Source organism: Puma concolor, chromosome E4 (genome assembly GCF_028749965.1).
Source record: "Puma concolor isolate L17-30 chromosome E4, mPumCon1.1.hap2, whole genome shotgun sequence".
NCBI lineage: Eukaryota > Metazoa > Chordata > Mammalia > Carnivora > Felidae > Puma > Puma concolor.
In genome coordinates this window covers 52,174,558-52,195,000 of record NC_141683.1, presented here as the reverse complement: position 1 = coordinate 52,195,000, position 20,443 = coordinate 52,174,558, and the positions used below count along the sequence as shown (strand labels likewise).

General features: G+C 36.6%; 1 protein-coding gene across 4 annotated transcripts in view; it reads right to left on the bottom strand.

Moving 5' to 3' along the window:
* Window positions 1-20,443, bottom strand: part of COP1 (COP1 E3 ubiquitin ligase) — a 260,438-nt gene that overhangs the window by 165,885 nt on the left and 74,110 nt on the right. For all 4 annotated transcript variants that reach the window (XM_086694424.1, XM_025920949.2, XM_086694422.1 and 1 more), the window contains exons 7-9: window positions 18,528-18,587; window positions 17,044-17,120; window positions 4,927-4,984 (exon numbers count right to left, since the gene is read on the bottom strand). In XM_086694424.1, the coding sequence (XP_086550550.1) occupies window positions 4,927-4,984; window positions 17,044-17,120; window positions 18,528-18,587 (195 nt within the window). The remainder of the gene's footprint in view (window positions 1-4,926; window positions 4,985-17,043; window positions 17,121-18,527; window positions 18,588-20,443) is intronic.

Below are 20,443 nucleotides of genomic sequence, written 5' to 3'. Positions count from 1 at the left end.
TTTTCATTCTCATCTAAAAGTGAATCCATTTAATGACACAAATTCTTGAGGACAATTCTGACCACATTTCATAAATTTTGATATGTAGTGTTTTCACTACCATTACTTTTTGGATTGCTTGTAGCAGCATCTGGAACTACTCTTGAACACAAAGGTATTCAGAGGAGTTTAGTTTACTCTCTTCCCGATTATCTGTCTACATAATTTCTTTACTTGGGGTTCTGATTCAGAGAATACAGATGACACAATTTATCTTGTTTTAGAATCAATCCATTTTTCTAAATGGTCCGAGACCACTATCAATAATGTATATATACCCTCTGATGCAAAGTATAAAGTGAAACAAGTACCTATTAAACCAAGCTTAAGTTGATCTCACTCAAAAAAAAAAAAACAAAAAACAAAAAAAAGTCCCGAGTCTTTATAATGGCCTAAGAAAGTCATGCACCAAGTGGCCTCTGTTAAGTTTTATCTCATTTCTACTTTTCTCCCCCTTGACTACTCCTCTTCAGCTACAAGGGAAATCTAAACTATGTCAGGCATGCTCCTACTTTAGGGCTCATTTACTTGTTAAGCCTTTGCCTATAACTTGGGAATCCCAGAGATACTCACACGGGCTTGCTCCCGCACCTCCACTTTGTTTAAAGGTAGTCTACTTCTGGGGCGCCTGGGTAGCCCAGTTAAGTGGCCAACTTCAGCTCAGGGCATGATCTCACGGTTCATGAGTTTGAGCCCCGCATCAGGCTCCGTGCGGACAGCTCGGAGCCTGGAGCCTGCTTCGGATTCTGTGTGTCCCTCTTTCTCTGCCCCACCCCCTCTCGTACTCTGTGTCTCTCAAAATAAATAGACATTAAATAAATATAAAAAAAAAAAAGGCAGTCTTACTTTTATTACTATTACTATCTCTCCAACTAGATTGGAAGCCTGGTTACAGCAGGGATCTTGGTGTTATGTTTGTTCAATAATGTATCCCCAGAGCCTGTAATCAGTGCCTAGTAAATAGCAGGTACTACAAACAACAAAAACAAAAAACAAAAAAAAACTGTTGGTTGAATAAATAAGTTTTAAAATCACAGGCTCTGAAGCCATAATGCCTAGGTTAAAATCTCTTACTAGTTATATTGTCCTGGGCAACCTCCTTAACCTCCCTGTGCCCCAGTTGCCTCAATAAAAATTATAGTAATAATACTTATCACACAGGTTAAGTTCTGAAAATTTAAGTGGTTAATACATGTAAAGCACTGTAATGTCCATGAATAGTTAAGTACAAAGTAAGTGTTACATAATGACTAATATTACTGCTTTAATGAATTCTTTAGGTATACTTCAAAATCTCCCACTGTGTTTAAATTTTAATCAATTTTCAAAAAATTGTAACAAATTTTGCTTTATATAAACTCCAATGCTTATAGTATGTCACACAAATTACTACGACTTTGGGGAACTATACCTTTTACTTGGGTGAAAAATTGCATATGTCTTTCATGCTTCCTTCCCTGAGTCCTCTTCCAGTATACACTTCTCTTTCACTTGTGGTTGCTTTAGTTTTAGTTTCGCTATATTCTTTAGAATCCTTACATTTGCCAGGCTTATCCTCAACTATTCCTCTACTTTCAATCCATTTTGTGTCAATTTGCTTTAGGTCTGTCTCTTCTGAAGAGTATAGCTAGAAATGAAGGGTAGACCTTCAGCACAATATGTCCAATCCATTCTATCCCACAAACGCTAGTAGGATTCCTCCTCAACACTTCCCTGTCCTCCAACAGCGGCTAAGGCTGGAGTCTTCTGGGAGACCCAGCCTTTGTCATCCTTAGGCACACTTTTATTCTGCACATTGTGACTCATGTTAGGCAGCCTTCCTAAGTGGTTTTGTTAATCCTCTATAAATTCCTTATAAGTTTGCAGGGTGAGGATAGTCATAGGTCAATGGGATTTCTTGTGAGTGAAGGTTAGAGACATATTAACATGTTGCTTGACTGGCTCAGTGTACTATCTCAAACCAGAGGTTTCCTTTATTACATGAGGAAAGTGCTGCTCTAAAAATTAAAAAAATAAAACACTATTCTGACTGCTTTTCTTTTCCACCCAGATTCAACTTCTATTCTTTCTAGCTCACTGCTAGAAATTCTAAACAAATATTATGTAAATGGCAATACTAGCAAACCTTTTCTTGTTCCTCTATGAAGAGACTGTTAATACTCAGCAGCCAAAGACTAATAGAAACACACACCTTTAGTTGAACAAGTTTTATTCATTACCCACTATGACTAAGAATACAGCACATTATGGGTAAGGGACAACTTACAAAATACAGGCTCATGTCAAGTGTTTGGGGAAGGGCTCTGGATTGAATACTGTCAAAAGTGGGAATAAATCTGTGACTGACCGTCTTTTTTTTTTTTTTTTTAATGTTTATTTTTGAGACAGATACAGAGCATGAACAAGGGAGGGGCAGAGAGAGGGAGACACAGAATCTGAAACAGGCTCCAGGCTCTGAGCTGTCATCACAGAGCCCGATGCGGGGCTCCAACTCACAGACCATGAGATCATATCTGAGCCGAAGTCAGATGCTTAACCGACTGAGCCACTCAGGCACCCCTATGACTGACCATCTTAATAAATCTTACCTAGAAGAACAGAAGGCCACAGTAAAACTAAAATTGTAATTAGTAAATCAACAGAAATTGCTCAAATTAGCTGGAACAGAGGTGTCTTTGGTATTTCTTGTGGCTTACACAGTGACTTTGTTTTTGTATGTGCTTAGTTTATGAAGTAATCTTCTTTTTTCTTTCATCACAATCACAGAGTGGATATATCTCAGGTTGATGTTTTGTGAGATTATACTCAAAAGGAAAACATAAAGGTTCACTGTGAATGCAAAGCCTGTTTCCAGATTCAGAGACTGCTGTTCCCTCTCAAGTTTTTAAGGTATATTTCAACTTAATACTTTAAAATATCTCCTGATATATCCCATTATGTCTTATAAAAGTAACCAGATCTAGTGTTTTCATGGCTGTTCAGTAACAAATGCAGGGGCACCTGGGTGGCTCAGTCGGTTAAGCAGCTGATTTTGGCTCAGGTCTTAATCTCATGGTTCATGGGTTCTAGCCCCACATCAGGCTCTGTGCTGACAGCTCAGAGCCTGGAGCCTGCTTCGGATTCTGTGTCTCCCTCTCTGCCTCTTCCCCACTCGTGCTCTCTCTCTCTCTGTCACTCAAAAATAAACAGACATTTTTTAAAGAATTAAAAGGAAGGAAGGAAGGAAGGAAGGAAGGAAGGAAGGAAGGAAGGAAGGAAGGAAGGGAGGGAGGGAGGGAGGGAGAAATAGACACAAACCATGGCACCTGGGTGGCTCAGTAGGTTAAGAGCCTGACTCTTGATTTCAGCTCAGGTCCTGATCTCACAGTTCGTGGGATCAAGCCCTGTGCTGAACAATGCAGAACCTGCTTGGGATTCTCTCTTCTCCCTCCCTCTCTCTCTCCCCTCCCCTGATCATGTGCTCTCTCTCTCTTAAAATAAACTTTAAAAAAAAGAATAGATGCAAAACAATCTATGAACTTACTATTCAAAAAAATAAAAGAACAGGCCAAATACATGCATGCATTTGAAGAGAACACAGGACGTGCAAAGTAGTTACACCAACTAACCATGAAAGAGGTGGTTATCTAAGTAGTGGGAAAAGGAAAACACAAACAAAAGCGGCATGATCCAAAAGAATTTTTTTTCCACTTTGATTTAAAAAAAACAAAAACAAAACACCACGCTATATATAAAGTGAATATACAAATGAACATGCATTTATAATTTTATGTAAGTTTATTTATTTTTGAGAGAGAGCGAGCATGCGCGAGAGTGTGGGGGAGGGGCAGAGAAAGAGGGAGAGAGAGAATCCCAAGCAGTCTCTGTCCTGTCAGCACAGAGCCTGATGCAGGTCTCAAACTCACCAACCATGAAATCATGACCTGAGCCAAAACCAACAGTCAGATGCTTAACCAACTGAGCCACCCATGTGCCCCAAATGAACATGCATTTAAAAACACCTCAATGTTTCCCTTTTCCTATGAAGGATAGTATCAGGACAATTTGAAAAATCTGAGTAAGATACAGGGATTAGATAATAGCATTATATCTATGTTAACTTTCTGTATTTTAAAATTATATTGTGATTACATAAGACAATACCCTTGTTTTTAAGGACATACACACTGAAGTATTTAGACGTAAAGGATCATTATGAATGTACCTTTCTCAAACAACACAGAGAAAAAAAATTATGTTTACATAAACAAAAGAGAATGAGAATGAGAAAAGAAATGTAATCAAATGTTAACATTTGGATAATCTGGATAAAGGATACAAAGGAATTCCTTTTATTATTTTGGTCACTTTTCTCCAAGTATGAAATTATTTCAACATAAAAAGCTTTTTTGTCAAAATTAGATTTGTCAAAATTAGATTTGACAAATATCAGCATCCCCAAATTACAGATGGCGAGAATAAAAGTCAAAATAATCATACAACTAATTAGAAGAGGTGAAGCTGAAGTCCAGTTTACTCAAATATGTACTTCACTTTCCACAGAAAGCCCTAACATTTCAACATAATGAGTAACTCATCAACAGATCTAACTATCTTATCCCAGAGAGAAACAATGTGCTGATTATTCATAATTTCCTCTTACAGTACTTCCCTCCTCTCAAGGTCTGATGTTACAACCACTGAATTTTAAAAAATGTTTAACTCATCACTGATGAGCACATAAACAGCTATTTATGCATCAGAGGTATCCAAATCCTAATCGATGCCACAGCATTCAAAACAGCTGTGTTTGTGTCAGGACATTCCAGGAAACTAATCTATGATTTTACAACTCAGGTGATTATAGTCATTGTACCACTAAAACAAACTGTTAAATACATCATTTACCTGAGAACTGCCACTGAAACCAGGAGGTTGGTTGAATTCTGTGGAATCAATAATACTACTGCAAAATGAAGAGAGAAAAATATGATTTCAGTGTTTACATTATTCTATCAACAGAAAAGGTAAATCTAAAATATATCATATCTAAATCCAATATTTCTTCTTTCTAAGGAAAGAAAATATTTATTGCCAACAACTTAATTAGATATCAAATAAGTGCATAACCCATAAACCAAACATCAGGAAATATAAACAATTTACCCCTTGACCCGACCACTTAAACAAACACACTGTGAAAGAATGTCAATAAGGAATAATCACAAAACAGGTGTATACCCAAAGGTATTTGCTTCCATTTCATTTTCGGATAGGTTCATAGGTTGTATGGAACATCAGGAAAAGAACACAAGCAAGCAATTAAAGTTACAGTGAAGAGATCCTGTTATGCCCCTGAAGAGCTACGCACCCTCAGACACATACTTTATAACCTCTGCGCTTCCTCATCTGCAAAGTGAGATGAGTGGGGGGTGAGCTATCTCTAGATTATCTAGAGTCCCATCCAGGTCCCAAATGTTAGGATAATCATCTTACAGGAAAGAAAATTACCAAAGGAATGGAATAAGTTGTAAAATACCAATACTCTTTTTCTCACAGTCCAAAACCTATACACTAGTTTTCTCTACCCCGATCAAAACATCATGCTTTCTGCATCAGTTCTTTTTATTTGGTTATAACCTCTGTGCATGTTCCTACCTAATCCTACAAAAACCTCTAAAACTATCTTTTTCTTTGTATTAGTTCTATCTTACCATTTGTCTTTTCACGTCATCACTCCTACATACTTCTCATCTTTAAATAAACTGGCCTATGTTCATAGGTGTTCATTAACACCTGAAAATGGCAAAACATATATCAACCATGATCAACCAGTTATTTACATTTAAAAAAACTCTTCTTCCCTAATACTACTATAAAAAATGTTTATATTCTTGCCCACCCTAATGAAATTTAAGCAAGTGAAGGTAGTGATTAAGACGGGTCTCTCTACACAAATACACAAAATCATTATTTACCTTAGTATTCAAACGACCTCAAAAGTTATGAGAGGCATTCTTTTTTTCTTTAATTTTTTTTAATATTTATTTTTGACAGAGAGACAGAGCGCGTGCAGGCAAGGGGCAGAGAGAGGGAGACACAGAATCCGAAGCAGGCTCCAGGCTCTGAGCTGTCAGCACAGAGCGCGATGCAGAGCTTGAACTCATGAACCGTGAGATCATGACCTGAGCTGAAGTCATTGCTCAACCAACTGAGTCACCCAGGTGCCCCAAAATGAGAGGCATGCTTAAGGGCAGAGAGTGGGTTTGTTAAATGACTGTGGGCAATTTAAGAAAGGCCTTATCTGTCCACTAGTTTCTCCACCTATTAAAATAAGAAGGAGACTGCAGAGAGGTGTGAGGTTTAAATACAAATGTTCTCAGGATAAAGCCAGAAAAATGATAAACATTCAATAAATTTTTCCCTCTATTAATACAAAATTAGTCAAACAGTCTCACACTTTAAAAAAAAATACAATAAATCGCATGGAACTGTCTTCACAGTAGTCTTAAAGAAAAAAAAACAAAACAATCTTAATCCCTCATATCCTTAACTGTTCCTACAGGAAGACTCAATTATATAAGAAGGTCTTCAAAGCACTTACACTACAAATTAAAGAACACAATCTTGTAATGGGTTTCTTCTGATGAAATATAACCAGTGATCACCATCCTTGCAAAGAGCCATGCGCTGGTAAGAAAAGATCATCTGCTACTTTTAGTGTACTCCATCCAGGGCTAAACATGAGGAAACACGTATTCAAAATCTCTCTGTTCCTTTTACTAATGAAATCTAACCCCTTGGCATTTGTATAAACATTAACAAAATTATGTAGCTGCATATTTAGAGGTCAACAGAACAATTTCTAGATGTTTTTTATGGTATTACAATTCAGATTTCTTTGACTGCAAGCCTGAATAATGATACTGATATATCAGTGTGTATAGTGAGATAACTATATTTGACTACACATCAAATATATATTTAAAAATCAATTTGTAGGGGTGCCTTGGGTGGCTCAGTTGGTTAAGTGTCCAACTCTTGGTTTCAGCTCAGGTCATGATTTCACGGTTTTACGGGTTTAAGCCCCATGTGGGGCTCTGCGCTGGCAGCATGGAGCCTGCCTGGGATTCTCTCCCTCTCTCTGCCCCTCCCCCATTCACACTGTCTGTCTCTCTCTCACTCTCTCTCAAAAAAAAAATAAACTTAAAAAATTTTCAATAAAAATAAATTTGTAGGAGATTTCAAATTATAAGCTTAAAGTGGTATTTTATTAATAATGACTACAAAGTCTGAAATTTATTTTCTACAGATCTCATTCACCAGAAAAACTTTATTGCTACATACTGGACTGTAACAGACGAATCTGCAAAAGAAACTTCTTTAATACTTCTCTTTAAAATGTGTGTGTGTACGGGGGCACCTGGGTGGCTCAGTTGGTTAAATGCCCAACTCTTGACATCAAGGTTCATGGGATCAGGCCCCACGTCGGTCCTGTGCTGACAGCATGGAGCTTGCTTGGGATTCTCTCTCCCCCTCTCTCTCTGCCTTCCTGTTCTCTCTCTCAAAATAAACAAATAAATACAAATATTGGGCTCAAAAGGATTATATAAAACTCAAATTCCTAAAACCTAAAACTCTAAAAATCAAATAAATGCAATACTTTTTGTGACTTATTTGAAGGTAAAACCTTCCCTAAACAGATCTGACCTCATTTCACTCACCATGAACATTCATGCTTCAATGCTAAAATATTAATGTGCTTGATTACATGGAACTGCCTCTTACTCCTCCATTACTATTATGTAATAATTATATGGGGGCAGGGGGTAGGCGACAGACAGAATACTAAATACTGAAACACTTCTGACTCCAAAGGCTTCCAAAAAAGTTTGGGGAACCTATACATCATACAGCTTGGGTTTATTTGAGAAATGTAATGTTAGCTCAGTAATAAAACTACTGGGTTCCAGAGTACACATCTATGGCCTCTGAGAAAAAAAAAAAAAAAGAAATTCAGTTTGTTCTTCAAAGAACAGAAGTTACTGGAATATTTCAGAACTCCAAAAACATTTTCAAGGTGCCTGGGTGGCTCAGTCAGTTGAGCGTCCAACTCTTGATTTCAACTCAGGTCATTATCCCAGGCTAGTGGGGTCCAGTCCTGCATCAGGCTCTTGTCGAGCACGGAGCCTGCTTAAGATTCTCTCTCTCTCCCCCTCCCTCTGCCCCCTTTCCCTGCTTGTGCTCTCTCTAAAATTAAAGAACATTCCCAGGGGCACCTGGGTGGCTCAGCTGGTTAAGCATCTGTCTGCCTTCGGCTCAGGTCATGATCTCATGGTTGTGGGTTCAAGACCCGCATCAGGTTCTCTGCTGTCAGCACAGAGCCCACTTCAGATCCTCTGTCCCCCTCTCTCTGCCCCTCCCCTGCTCTCGCTCTCGCTCGCTCTCTCTCTCTCTCTCTCTCTCTCTCCATAAATAAATAAATAAATACCCCAATACCCTTATTAATTGTGCCTTTTAAATTGTAGTTGATTAGGAAGTGTTGTAGTTACACAGTGCATAGGGGGACTGTATGAACCTAATGCTTATACTGCCTTTTAAAATGTCTGTAGTTCCATAATTATTCCTAAAGTTAAAAAAACAAAAGCAAAGTGCAATTCATTTTAAAATTTTCTTGGTAAGAAGAGTTTCCTCAGGGAAAAACTTACTGTTGACAGATGTAAAAAGCAAGTATAATAGAAGATATCTGAAAGCACAGGTCTGAATCTATTGCTTTGCTGCCTCTGGAATTCTACTTGCTTGGTAGAATTTCAAAAACAAAGGAGCAAGCTCAAAAAAACAAGACTGACAAGACTGATTTGCCACTAAAACTAGCGAAAGTCCCAGTGTGTTAGGCTAAGTGCTGTGTTTAACTACTTTATATTCTACTACTATTTTCCAGTGAGGGGAAATAGTTCACAATTTAGTTATAATTCACACAGGAGAAGTTTTTCATTGTCAGATGATACAGGTACCACAAGTCTTAAGTGTTACAAAAACCCAGTTATCTGAAATAACCTCAGAAAAGGCTTTAAAAGCAAGGAAAGCAACAACAGATTCAAAGTAGAGGATCTGGAGAGTGGGAAAAACACGCTAGGACTTGGGTAGTGGAGAGACAGTAAACAGCAGAAATGGAAAATGGTAACAGCACATGAAATTTTATGCTTATATACAGTTATCCTTATATGTAAAACAGGGTTACCATATATTCTTTTAGTCTTCCCAGCCTCTCCCATTCCAGACCTCCCAGAACCAAGGTATATCTATAATAATCAAAGGGGTGAAAAGTTTCCTCTAGGACTAATCTGACAGGACAAAAAAGCCATCAGCAAGAGGATGCAATCACAGAATATGAATGGAATCAACCAGTAATTTGCTTCCTGCCCAAACATTTAATTTTAATTTTCCTGGCTCTCCAAGTCCAGAAACTCGATTTCAGGTGGGTTTTTTGTTCCGTCTTGCTTTGACTTCAGGTGTTCTTAAGTCGTTATAAAAGGATATATAACTGTACAGACTTCAGAGTAAAACAAATCTTTGCCTTATCCTCCATAAAAGATGAAATAAGCTAAGAATGTAAAATTTTAGTGTTGAATATTTGAGCTTTCTCTTATGAAAAAATCCTATCTGATTTAAAGATTTATTTAAATACATATCAGTAATACAGACATGTTCACTATCTACTAAACCAATATTTACATACTTTTAAAGTATGAACCCCCCCCACACCTGCATTTAAATCTCTGGGATCTACCTCAGACCTAATGATCAGATTTGGGGATAGGGTTCAAAACTCTACATTACAAATAAGAGTCTTGGTGGATGCTTACACACACTGAAATTTGGTGTAGCCACACCTTACATTTCAGAGTTGGAATGGACTGTTAACATCTTCATCAAGTGGTGACAAATTACAGTTTAGTAATAAGAACTCAAAGGTGTTTTTTTAATCCTGAAAAGCCAACAAATCAAATGTAATTACTAAAGTTTTAGAGTTAAAAGCATTTTGGTTATTTTAAATCTTGGAATCGAAAACTCTTATTTACATATCTTAAGCAGAATAATTAATGTGCCAGCACAACGTATTTTTTATCCTAAAGCTATGTAACCATCAGAGCAGAGTTCTAGGGTCTGTTTTAGTCACAACTATACCCCTAGGGACTAAAGCAGAGTTTTACGTATGTGTCATATGGCCTCCAAAACTGCCTGAGTGACTGAAGAATAAATTCTTCAAACATTCTAAATAAAGAAAGTGCACAGTTTCAGAAAAGGTCTTCATAACTTGCTACTTCTCTATTACCTATCAATTTAATGAGAAATGGCAGATGTATGAAGAGTACCCGCTACATTATTGCCAAGGAAGTTTGTTTTCTGTGTTTTGTCTTTCTTTTTGTTTTAAATCAAGTTGAAAATTCTGTAAGATTCTTTAATGTCCCTCATCTCCTAGGACTTCAATTTCAACTCCTTTGCATAGTATAGCATCAGTGTAAGGCAAGTAACTCCTCACTACTCAGAACAATAAAACAATCAACTCGTTTTACTATTTCTCCCACACCATATAGAAACTTCACTAAAAAACAGCCACACCATCATTTATGTTCAAAAATGCTCAATGCAGGTACAGCAGAGATTTCTTAAGATCCACCTAACCTTCGAGATACAGAAAGATGTGTGGAGAATTTCCTATATTGTTACAATTCCCCTTTTGGATAAAGGAAATAAAGGCTAAATAAAAACTGTAGGTTTATGTAGGGAAAATTTTTCAAATATATAATAGAGACAAAACTCTAAGGATCAGAGTTAGCCTTGACCATAAAAGCATTTCAATTTCTATATTTTAAACAAGTTATCTCCCTAAGTAAAATAAAGCAATTGAACCAATAATAATTACCAAAAAGTACCAAGAACTTAAGCATCAGTATGTGAAGAAGGATCCATTAACACAACCCTAGTCATAATCCAGCCAAAGACCTGACACGCAAGAATAAGAAATGTGGGTCCATTTTCATCTACTAAACCAAAGAGCCATCTCAAACCACCACCCACCACTACCACCCTCACATTTTTTTTTAATGACTAAAGGTAAATATAATCTCTCACTGATACAGGGGAGTTAAAGAAATTATTTTTTTTATGTTTATTTTGAGAGAAGGAGGAGGAGCAAGGAGGGAGAGGAGGAAAGAGGAATTCCAAGCAGGCTCCACTCCATCAGTGCAGAGATGGCTGTGGGGCTCGAATTCACGAACTGTGAGATCATAACCTAAGCCAAAATCCAGAGTTAGATGCTTAACCAACTAAGCCACCCAGGGGCCCCCTAAAGAAGAATTTCTTAATCTAGTCCAGAGCCATTATGAAACATCATATTCCTTTAGTTTCATTAGTTTACTCGATCAAATTATAAAATATACAAATTCACAAGGTATATACAAAATATAAAACATAGAAATTCACTACCCTACATATATATTCTTGATAATAAATAATTCTACATTGATAAAGTGACCCCTTGCTTTTCCTTCCTATTATACCTACATTTTGATTCATCTGGACCTTTGTCAAAAACGATGGAGACACAAATAAAAGGTAAGTCTCAAAAATATCTAAAAGAAGTTAAATAAAAGGTATAAAGGTCTTATCTCTATTTTATTTATAAACCTCCCTCTTTTATACACAGAAAATCTTAATAAGCAATTCAAATTTTAAACTTATAAATGTGTCTTTTTAAAAAAATGAATTAAATTTGTGATCAATAGAAGTCTCTTATCGGTAAAGGCATTTTAAAGATTGGAGAATCTAGGCCAGAAAAAATTTATTTACTGTAAATATTTATATTATATTTACTATTTTATCATAAGAAAGCAAAAGTTATTTGGCAAATTTAACTCCAATAATTCTCTGGATCGTATTACAGCATATCTACCCTAAGCAAACAGAGAAGCTTAAACTAACACATCATCTTCAAACAAAGTTATCTGAAGTTCTGAAAACACAGAGGTAAGAAACTAATAAATGACAATTCTGAAATACTTGCTTAAAGACAACAAACCGATTGTGAGACAATTATTTCTATGGTAGAAATTGTAGAATTCTAGAATTTCTATGTAGAAATCGTAGAATTCTAGAATTTCTACGTGAAAGAAGAAATTTGTAAAAATTTACAAGCAAAATTACTGGTAATGGTTTCAGAGAGGACTTAAAATCTAAATTTGAGATATTAGATTTTTTTGGTCTAAGAATGTTTTAATCTAAGGATCATCACCATCAGGATGCCTGGGTGGCTCAGTCGACTGAGCATCCAACTTTGGCTCAGGTCATGATCTCATGGTTTGTGAGTTCCAGCACCACAATGGGCTCACCACTATCGGCACGGAACCCGCTTCAAATCCTCTGTCCCCCTCTCTGTGCCCATCCCACCATGCCTGTGCTCTCTCAGAAATAAAGGATAAACAAATAAAAATCATCACTGTCACTGACAAGAAAATCTTAACAGAAATGTTTCATTTTAGTAAAGTTCGAGCTAAAAAGTTAAAAATGCCTCATATATTAATAATCCTCTATAAAAATGGATTAAGATATATTCACTCACAATGATACTATCAGATAAAAGGACCAACCCATTTGGCAACAGGTAAGAGAGACTGCGCTTGCCTATCATTCTCTAGTTCACTCATAATTTGACACACACAGATATGTAACAATAAGTGTAAACTATAGTTCACTGGGAACTGTGGAGACTTTCTTCCTCACAATCTAAAGCAGAATTGAAAAGGCCCTGAGAACAGCAATCTTAAGCTTAAACTAATTCTAGTAAGAGAAATTTGTAATGGATGAAGGCTTAAAACTATTTTTTTAAAAACCATACCTGATTTATCAAAGAAAGATCACACACTCACCCCCCTCCCTAAACCCACCCTAATGAAGCTTGGCTGATAGCTTTGGGGGTTTTTTTTGAAGATTATGTTAGTTTACTTATTTTTTTTTTTAATTTTTTTTTTAACGTTTATTTATTTTTGAGACAGAGAGAGACAGAGCATGAACGGGGGAGGGTCAGGGAAAGAGGGAAACACAGAATCTGAAACAGGCTCCAAGCTCTGAGCAGTCAGCACAGAGCCTGACGCGGGGCTTGAACTCACGGACCACGAGATCATGACCTGAGCCGAAGTCGGACGCTTAACCGACTGAGCCACCCAGGCGCCCCTGTTAGTTTACTTATTAAGTATACTAAACCTCATGCTTCTATCAAAATCTCACAAACTAATGAAAATTAAATAACATCCTAGGTTAAATACATATTTATTCAAAAACATAGTTTACATCCTATTATGTATAAATGCTCATATAAAAATAAATAAGTATAAGAAAAACTCAATAATCACAAAATTACAACACAGCATGGGAAACAGAAAAACTAGTACACATAGCACAGAAGCAAGAATAAAGTAAGCAGAAATGGGTTTTTCTGAAGTGGTTAATTCTATTTCTTCCTTCCTTTCTTCCCTGTCAGTCTTTAGGGAAATAGTATATCAAAAAAGAAAAGAAAGAGTTCACCCTTGGTTGGATTCTTGGGGAGGAGGGGTTGGAAAAGAGGAGCTATTTAAGAGAGGAACCCGAAGTTTCTAGGCAAAAGGAACAGGTATAAGCAAAGGTATTTTAACATCTTGTTTGGGGACTTAAATTCGATTCTTAAATCACACACACACGCACACACACACACAAATTATGGATGTCCATGCAAAAGAGTTGGATCTAAACCAACTTACATGCAGTGGAAAGCCACTGAAGGATTTTAAGTAGGAAAGAAACACGACCAGATTTCTGGCAATACTCTGGAGGAGGATAGTTAGAAGACCACTACTAGACTCCATGTGATATTGAGGGTCTAAACAAAGCAGCAGAAAGAGAATACATAGGATATGAAAATTACAGCTAATCATGGTATATAAAAGATAAAATCCTGGGGGAAGTGGGGCTGGAGAATACTCTTGTATGTCTTTTATTTTTCCTTTCATTTTAACTACATTAGCTAATCATTAACTTAGAATCTATACAGGGGATTCAATGACCCAACACATAAAGAGGTACTCATTACAGAAGAAAATAAATGAGGAGCACCTGGGTGGCTCACTCAGTTAAGCATCTGACTTCAGCTTAGGTCATGATCTCACAGTTCATGAGTTTGAGCCCCGCAACAGGCTTTGTACTGACAGCTCAGAGCCTGGAGACTGCCTCAGATTCTGTGTCTCCTCTCTCTGCTCCTCCCCCCACTCATGCTCTATTTCTCTCTGTTTCTCAAAAATAAATAAACATTAAAAAAATTTAAAACAAAAAAGAAATAGAAGAAGAAAATAAATGAATCTACAAAACGGCTTTTAAGGCAAACCTGCTTTAAAAGAAACCAAACACATTACAGTGAGGAATAAAACAAAAACTGGCATTTAAATAATAAAGCTAATATGGGGTGCCTGGGTGGCTCAGTTGGTTGGGCATCCAACTTTGGCCTAGGTCATGATCTCACTGTTCTCAAGTTCAAGCCCACGTCGGGCTCCAGGCTGACAGCTCAGAGCCTGGAGCCTGCTTCAGAGAGAGAGAGAGAGAGAGAGAGAGAGAGAGAGAGAGTGTGTGTGTGTGTGTGTGTGTGTGTGTGTCTCTCTCTCTCTCTCTCTCTCTCAAAAATGAACATTAAAAAAAACTCAATGCACCTAATAATTATGGGGGAAGAAAGTTATAATAATTGGAACTACATGCTATTTCCTAAAAATAAAAAAAAAAATTCAAATGTTGACAGTATAACATAACATTCTTTCCATCATGTTTAATTTCCCATCTTAATCTTAAAGATCATTTCCCAAGAGTAGTTAAGGGCTACATCATTTTTCCCAAATGCCTCTTTCAAACCTTAATATTCAAATTACTTGTAAGAAAATACCAAAACACTCTTTTGAAGAAAATATTACGTTTACATCTGTTTCCCTTCTTCAACTGTTAAGCAGGTTAACTCTGCCAGAACCTCATTTGACAATAACTTTGCATAATGCATAGGATTTTAGTAGTTCTCCAACAAAGTTTTCACAGACTTCACGAAACCCTGTATCTTTCATAAGATCTGCTAGTTTATTTTATAATACAACCACTTCTCATCTCTTCATCCACTAAAATAATCCAAAAAAATAAATCCTAATCCAAGGCACCACCTCCTCTCTTCTAGACTATTATTTGCTTCCTAACTTTCTACCACAATTCCAATGGCAGGGCCGATACAGTCTCTCCTCCATCCTCCACATGGGTACCCCAGTAAAAATTTTAAAATCTAAATCAGTTCCTGCTCAAAACTCTCTCATGACTTTCTATCATATTTACACCTCATTCATGTGTCAGCTTAAATACTGCCTCCCCGGAGAAGCCAGACTATACAAACTGACATAGAATCCTGTTGCCAACCCATAATGTGCCTAGTTTTCCTTCCTAAGGTACTACTTATATGCTTTGTACTACTACTACATCATGAATTTGCTTGTTTGGTATCTCTCCCAATCTCACACAGACACCTACCAAAAGGTAAACTCCAATAAAGGGCAGGGAGTCTGTCAACCATACTCCCAACAGCTAGAACGGTGCCCAGCGTATTGGAGGCATTCAATAAAGAGAGCCCATTAAATGAATGTAATATTATACTGTCACATGTTAATAAAACCCATCTGTAAGAAACTGAATAATAAAGACATGGACACAATAAAAAGAAACGCTACTATTAAACAAGAGAGGACAATGGGAATTGTCAATTTATTAGTGAATATTTTGTGAGATGACAATTTTTGCTTACCTGCATACACTCATGTAATATTCCGTTGACAAAGATCCCATATATTTCAGAAAGTGAACATTAAACTTAATGATAACAATATCCCACAGAATGAGTCATTCCCAAGTGTTTTAAAGAAAATAAAATATAAAGGAAAAACAGTTGAATAACACAGCTAAAGTGACTCCAGAATCAACTTGAACTCACAAGGATTCTCCACAAATGGTTAATGAGGAAAATATCAAATATCCCAGGAACCTTCGTTCATTAGAACATTCCTTGTGCCCCTTTCCCCTGCCTATCATACCAAATCAGATATAGAGTTTTCCTGAACTGACAGAGGTTTTGAAGGGTAGTGTAATCTCTCATACTGGCACTGAACAGCCTGATAACCCACGTGTTATCCTGTAACTATCTGTCTGAAAAGCTTCCACTGGACCATTATCCTACATGGACTGGCAAGTTAAAAACATGTAAAATTACTCTTCCTTTGAACAATTCAAGCAAAAAAGTTCAAATTCAAATTTCAGGTAGTACATATTTCATCCACTAGAACTTTAGAGCTAGAAGGAACCAGTGACATTTACTATATTTCACAAATACTTACTGAATAAGGTCAGTCACTACTGCTACTCTATAACCTAGGGAAACCATCACAAGCAAAACCAATACAATCCCTGGTCTCATACAGCATATAGAAGAAAAGACAAATTAACAATGCAGTGTTATGAAGAAAATACCAGGGAGATCTAAATAACAGATTTAATGCCTTCATTTTCAATCTGGGGAAAGTGATGTGCCCAAGAAAATTCAACAGGTCAGGGGAAAAGCCCAAGGTTTTACTTTACAACTTTTTCTCTAATATTACCTACCATTTCAATTATAGATTTTTAAGGTCATCTGATTTTAATTTACAAGATGTTTAAAGCTACTATTATTTCAAGAAATTCACCAAACTTTTAATCCAACAGTGAATTCATAATATTACTTTATTCTACTAACTATTCACGGCATGAAAATTCAAAGCATTAAAGAAACAGATGGGCCATCTGAATCTCATTTCTACATCGTGACCAAAAGTAATTTCTCAGGGGTTTTGTACATTACACAGAAAAGGCTTCCAAGGACTACTACCATATGTGCATTTTGCAACATAAATCCTAAGTAATTACAAGTTTGAAGCTTTGTACCTGTGTGATGGAGAAGGAGCTTCAAATTGAGGCACTGTGCTATCCTCACTGACAGGAGAGTACAAGCCGCTCATTTCCTGAAAGCACAATTATCTGAGTTATAGGAGACACTCCAAACAAAAGAAGTGTAAATCAAAATGAGATATATCATATTCCTTTCCAATCCCAGGTTTTATTAGTCCATTTTGTCTCAACATCCAAATTTCTCAAAGCTTCCTCTCCTCAGAGTACAAAAGTAAGAATATTTAAAAAGTTAAGAGATAGCCTTTCTATGGTACACATTCTTAAAGAACTAGAAAGTCTTTAATAAATATTGTTCATGCCGAATTAAGTCACCAAATGTAGAAATGGTCAAACGTAAATATTTCAGATGAGATGTACAGTATACGATGTGAACAGTGAACAAGCTAATCATTAATCCAAGTGAGAATCTACTGATTAATATTAAGATACACATAACAGTACGGTAACTGGATCATTAGGTTCAGCTCTCTGAGTAGAGAAAAATAGGATGTGCCTACTTTAAAAATATCCCTGCAAATATTAAGAAAAGTAACTGTCCTCTTGACTCAAATACTAGCTTTTGAAAATAATGACTTAAATTGTAACTCATAAACTCAGAGGAAGAAGACTCCTAATTAACTATTATTGCATAAGTTATGTACCTCTAACTCATACCAACAACCAGGCCTTTTATTACGTGCTCTTTTGATTAATGAAAAAGCAGCAAATTTCAAAATGCCACTAAAGATACATAATCTGACAGAATTACTTCTGTGTAATCCAAGCTCAGTTCAATCATGCAGCCAAGCAAGGGACATAAATATAGGAGTAACAAGTTAGGAATGTCACGTGGGAAACCGAATTTCCACAAAATATTAAACTCAAGATCATTTCACATGTTCTACATATGAGCAAAAGAAAATTACAACACATGTGAACAATTTAAAACATACACTAAATGTAAATGTAGCTGCAGAAAATAACGTCACATAATAGCCTATGACCCTCCAAAAGGTCCTCTGATGGATTTCCATAAGTAAACTGTATTATACTATAAATGCCTAACTATTGTCCCTGTGTTCTCCTAACTCTTTGTAAATTAACCTTAGCACGGTAGATACATAAAGAATTATTTACTTAATAAAAGAAGAAAATTGTGACATCATTTAATAATAACCAAGGGTTTTGTGGGAGTTAATTTAAGTTACTATGATAGCATACCAAGAAAATTATTTTTTTTCAATCTACCCAAGAATAATTATGGCAATAAAACAGTGAAAACAAATTTAGAACACATTTTATCATAGTGTTCAGAATGCTTTTTCTATAAAAATGCACTCTGAATTAAAAATAAGTAACATCTGTTACTTTCGATATAATGAAAACAAATCCCATAAATTCAATGCAGTAATTTAAAGGAAAAGGGACAATTTCATGAAACTGAAAATTGCTAGAGATGTGAGAAATTCTTGATCTCTTACTTCCACTCTTTTAATATCCTCTTCCAAAACACTCAGCTCCTTCTGGATCTGTTCCAGTTGCTGCAGACAAAAGAGAGAGGGGGAAAAAAGCCTAAACCAAACCACACTGGCATCACCACGATCATAAAATAACTTCACATTTGGAAAATAATTCCTAGAAAACTGAGCACTAATAGGGATTGCAGGGATGAAAAATTGCAGACAAAAAGAGCTGAAAGTTCCATGTTAAAAAGTAAATGTAGAGACTTAATAATTAAGAAAAAACAATTCTGTACTTCTTTAATGCAACATGGATTGACTTTATATAGACTTTATTAAGATACAAATGAACAAAAATGACAATGTGACTTAATAAAAATATAAAACATCCAAATACTTTCCAATTACCTCATTTGTTAGCAGTTTATGTCAACATGTCTGTTGTTAACCCCATTTTAAAAACAGAAATTAGTTTCATAGAGGTTAAATCCCACCACCCAAAAGCAATCACAAGTTAGCATCTTAACATTTCCTTCCCTCTTAAGCATGTCTTTTAATTTTTAAAGTATTTTTTATCTTCTTTTTTAAGTTTATTTATGGGGGGGGGGGGGCAGAGACAGAGGGATAGAGAGAGAATCCCAAGCAGGCTCCACACTGTCGGTGCAGAGCCTGATGCAAGCCTGAACTCACAAACCATGAGATCATGATCTGAGCCAAACTTGGACTCTTAACCAACTGAGACACCCAGGCGTCCCTTAAGCATTTTTTTTAAAACATGTTTACAGTAATGTTTAATCTTTGATATCTTACCCACTGCATCATAACCTTTTCCCATGCCATTAAAATGCAAACATTTTAACTGCTAAATCACATTCAACAATATATTTAACCATTCTCATCTTACTAGAGATTTATGCTATTTGCCTGAGTGATTCTGGAACATGAGCCTGCACTTAAACTTTTATTAAAAGATTATTAGGGGGGCCTGGGTGGTTCATTGGGTTGAGCATCTGACTTTGGCTCAGGTCATGATCTCACAGTCTATGAGTTTGAGCCCCACATCGGGCTCACTGCTGCCAGCACAGAGCCCACTTCAGATCCCCTGTTCCCGTCTCTCTGCCCTTCCATTTCTTGCTCTCTCTCTCAAATAAATAAATAAATACTTTTTTTAAAAAAAGAAAGATTTTTTAAAAAAAAATATTATTAAAATGAAGTTAATCAAAAAACAAAATAGTTAGGAAGGCTTCATTATGTTAAACTGCTTTCCAGAAACACTACACAAATTTAAATTTCTACCACCAGTATATATAAGCGACTATCTTAATCTAAACCAAATAAACAGAACCAATTTTTAAAATGTAAAATAACAGGGGCGCCAGGGTGGCTCAGTCGGTTGAGCGTCCGACTTCAGCTCAGGTCACGATCTCACGGTTTGTGAGTTCGAGCCCCGCATCAGGCTCTGGGCTGATGGCTCAGAACCTGGAGCCTGCTTCCGATTCTGTGTCTCCCTCTCTCTGCCCCTCCCCCATTCATGCTCTGCCTCTCTCTGCCTCAAAAATAAATAAACATTAAAAAAAAATTTAGGGGCGCCTGGGTGGCGCAGTCGGTTAAGCGGCCGACTTCAGCCAGGTCACGATCTCGCGGTCCGTGAGTTCAAGCCCCGCGTCAGGCTCTGGGCTGATGGCTCAGAGCCTGGAGCCTGTTTCCAATTCTGTGTCTCCCTCTCTCTCTGCCCCTCCCCCGTTCATGCTCTGTCTCTCTCTGTCCCAAAAAAATAAATAAACGTTAAAAAAAAAAAATTTCTTTTTAAAAATTTAAAAAAAAAAGTTGTAAAATGTAAAATAACAAAAATGAATACTTCTACTTATCACAAGATGTGAAACAGGTTCTACTGCACATTAGGAAAATGAAAAGCACAGAAAAGCTAAATGACTTGC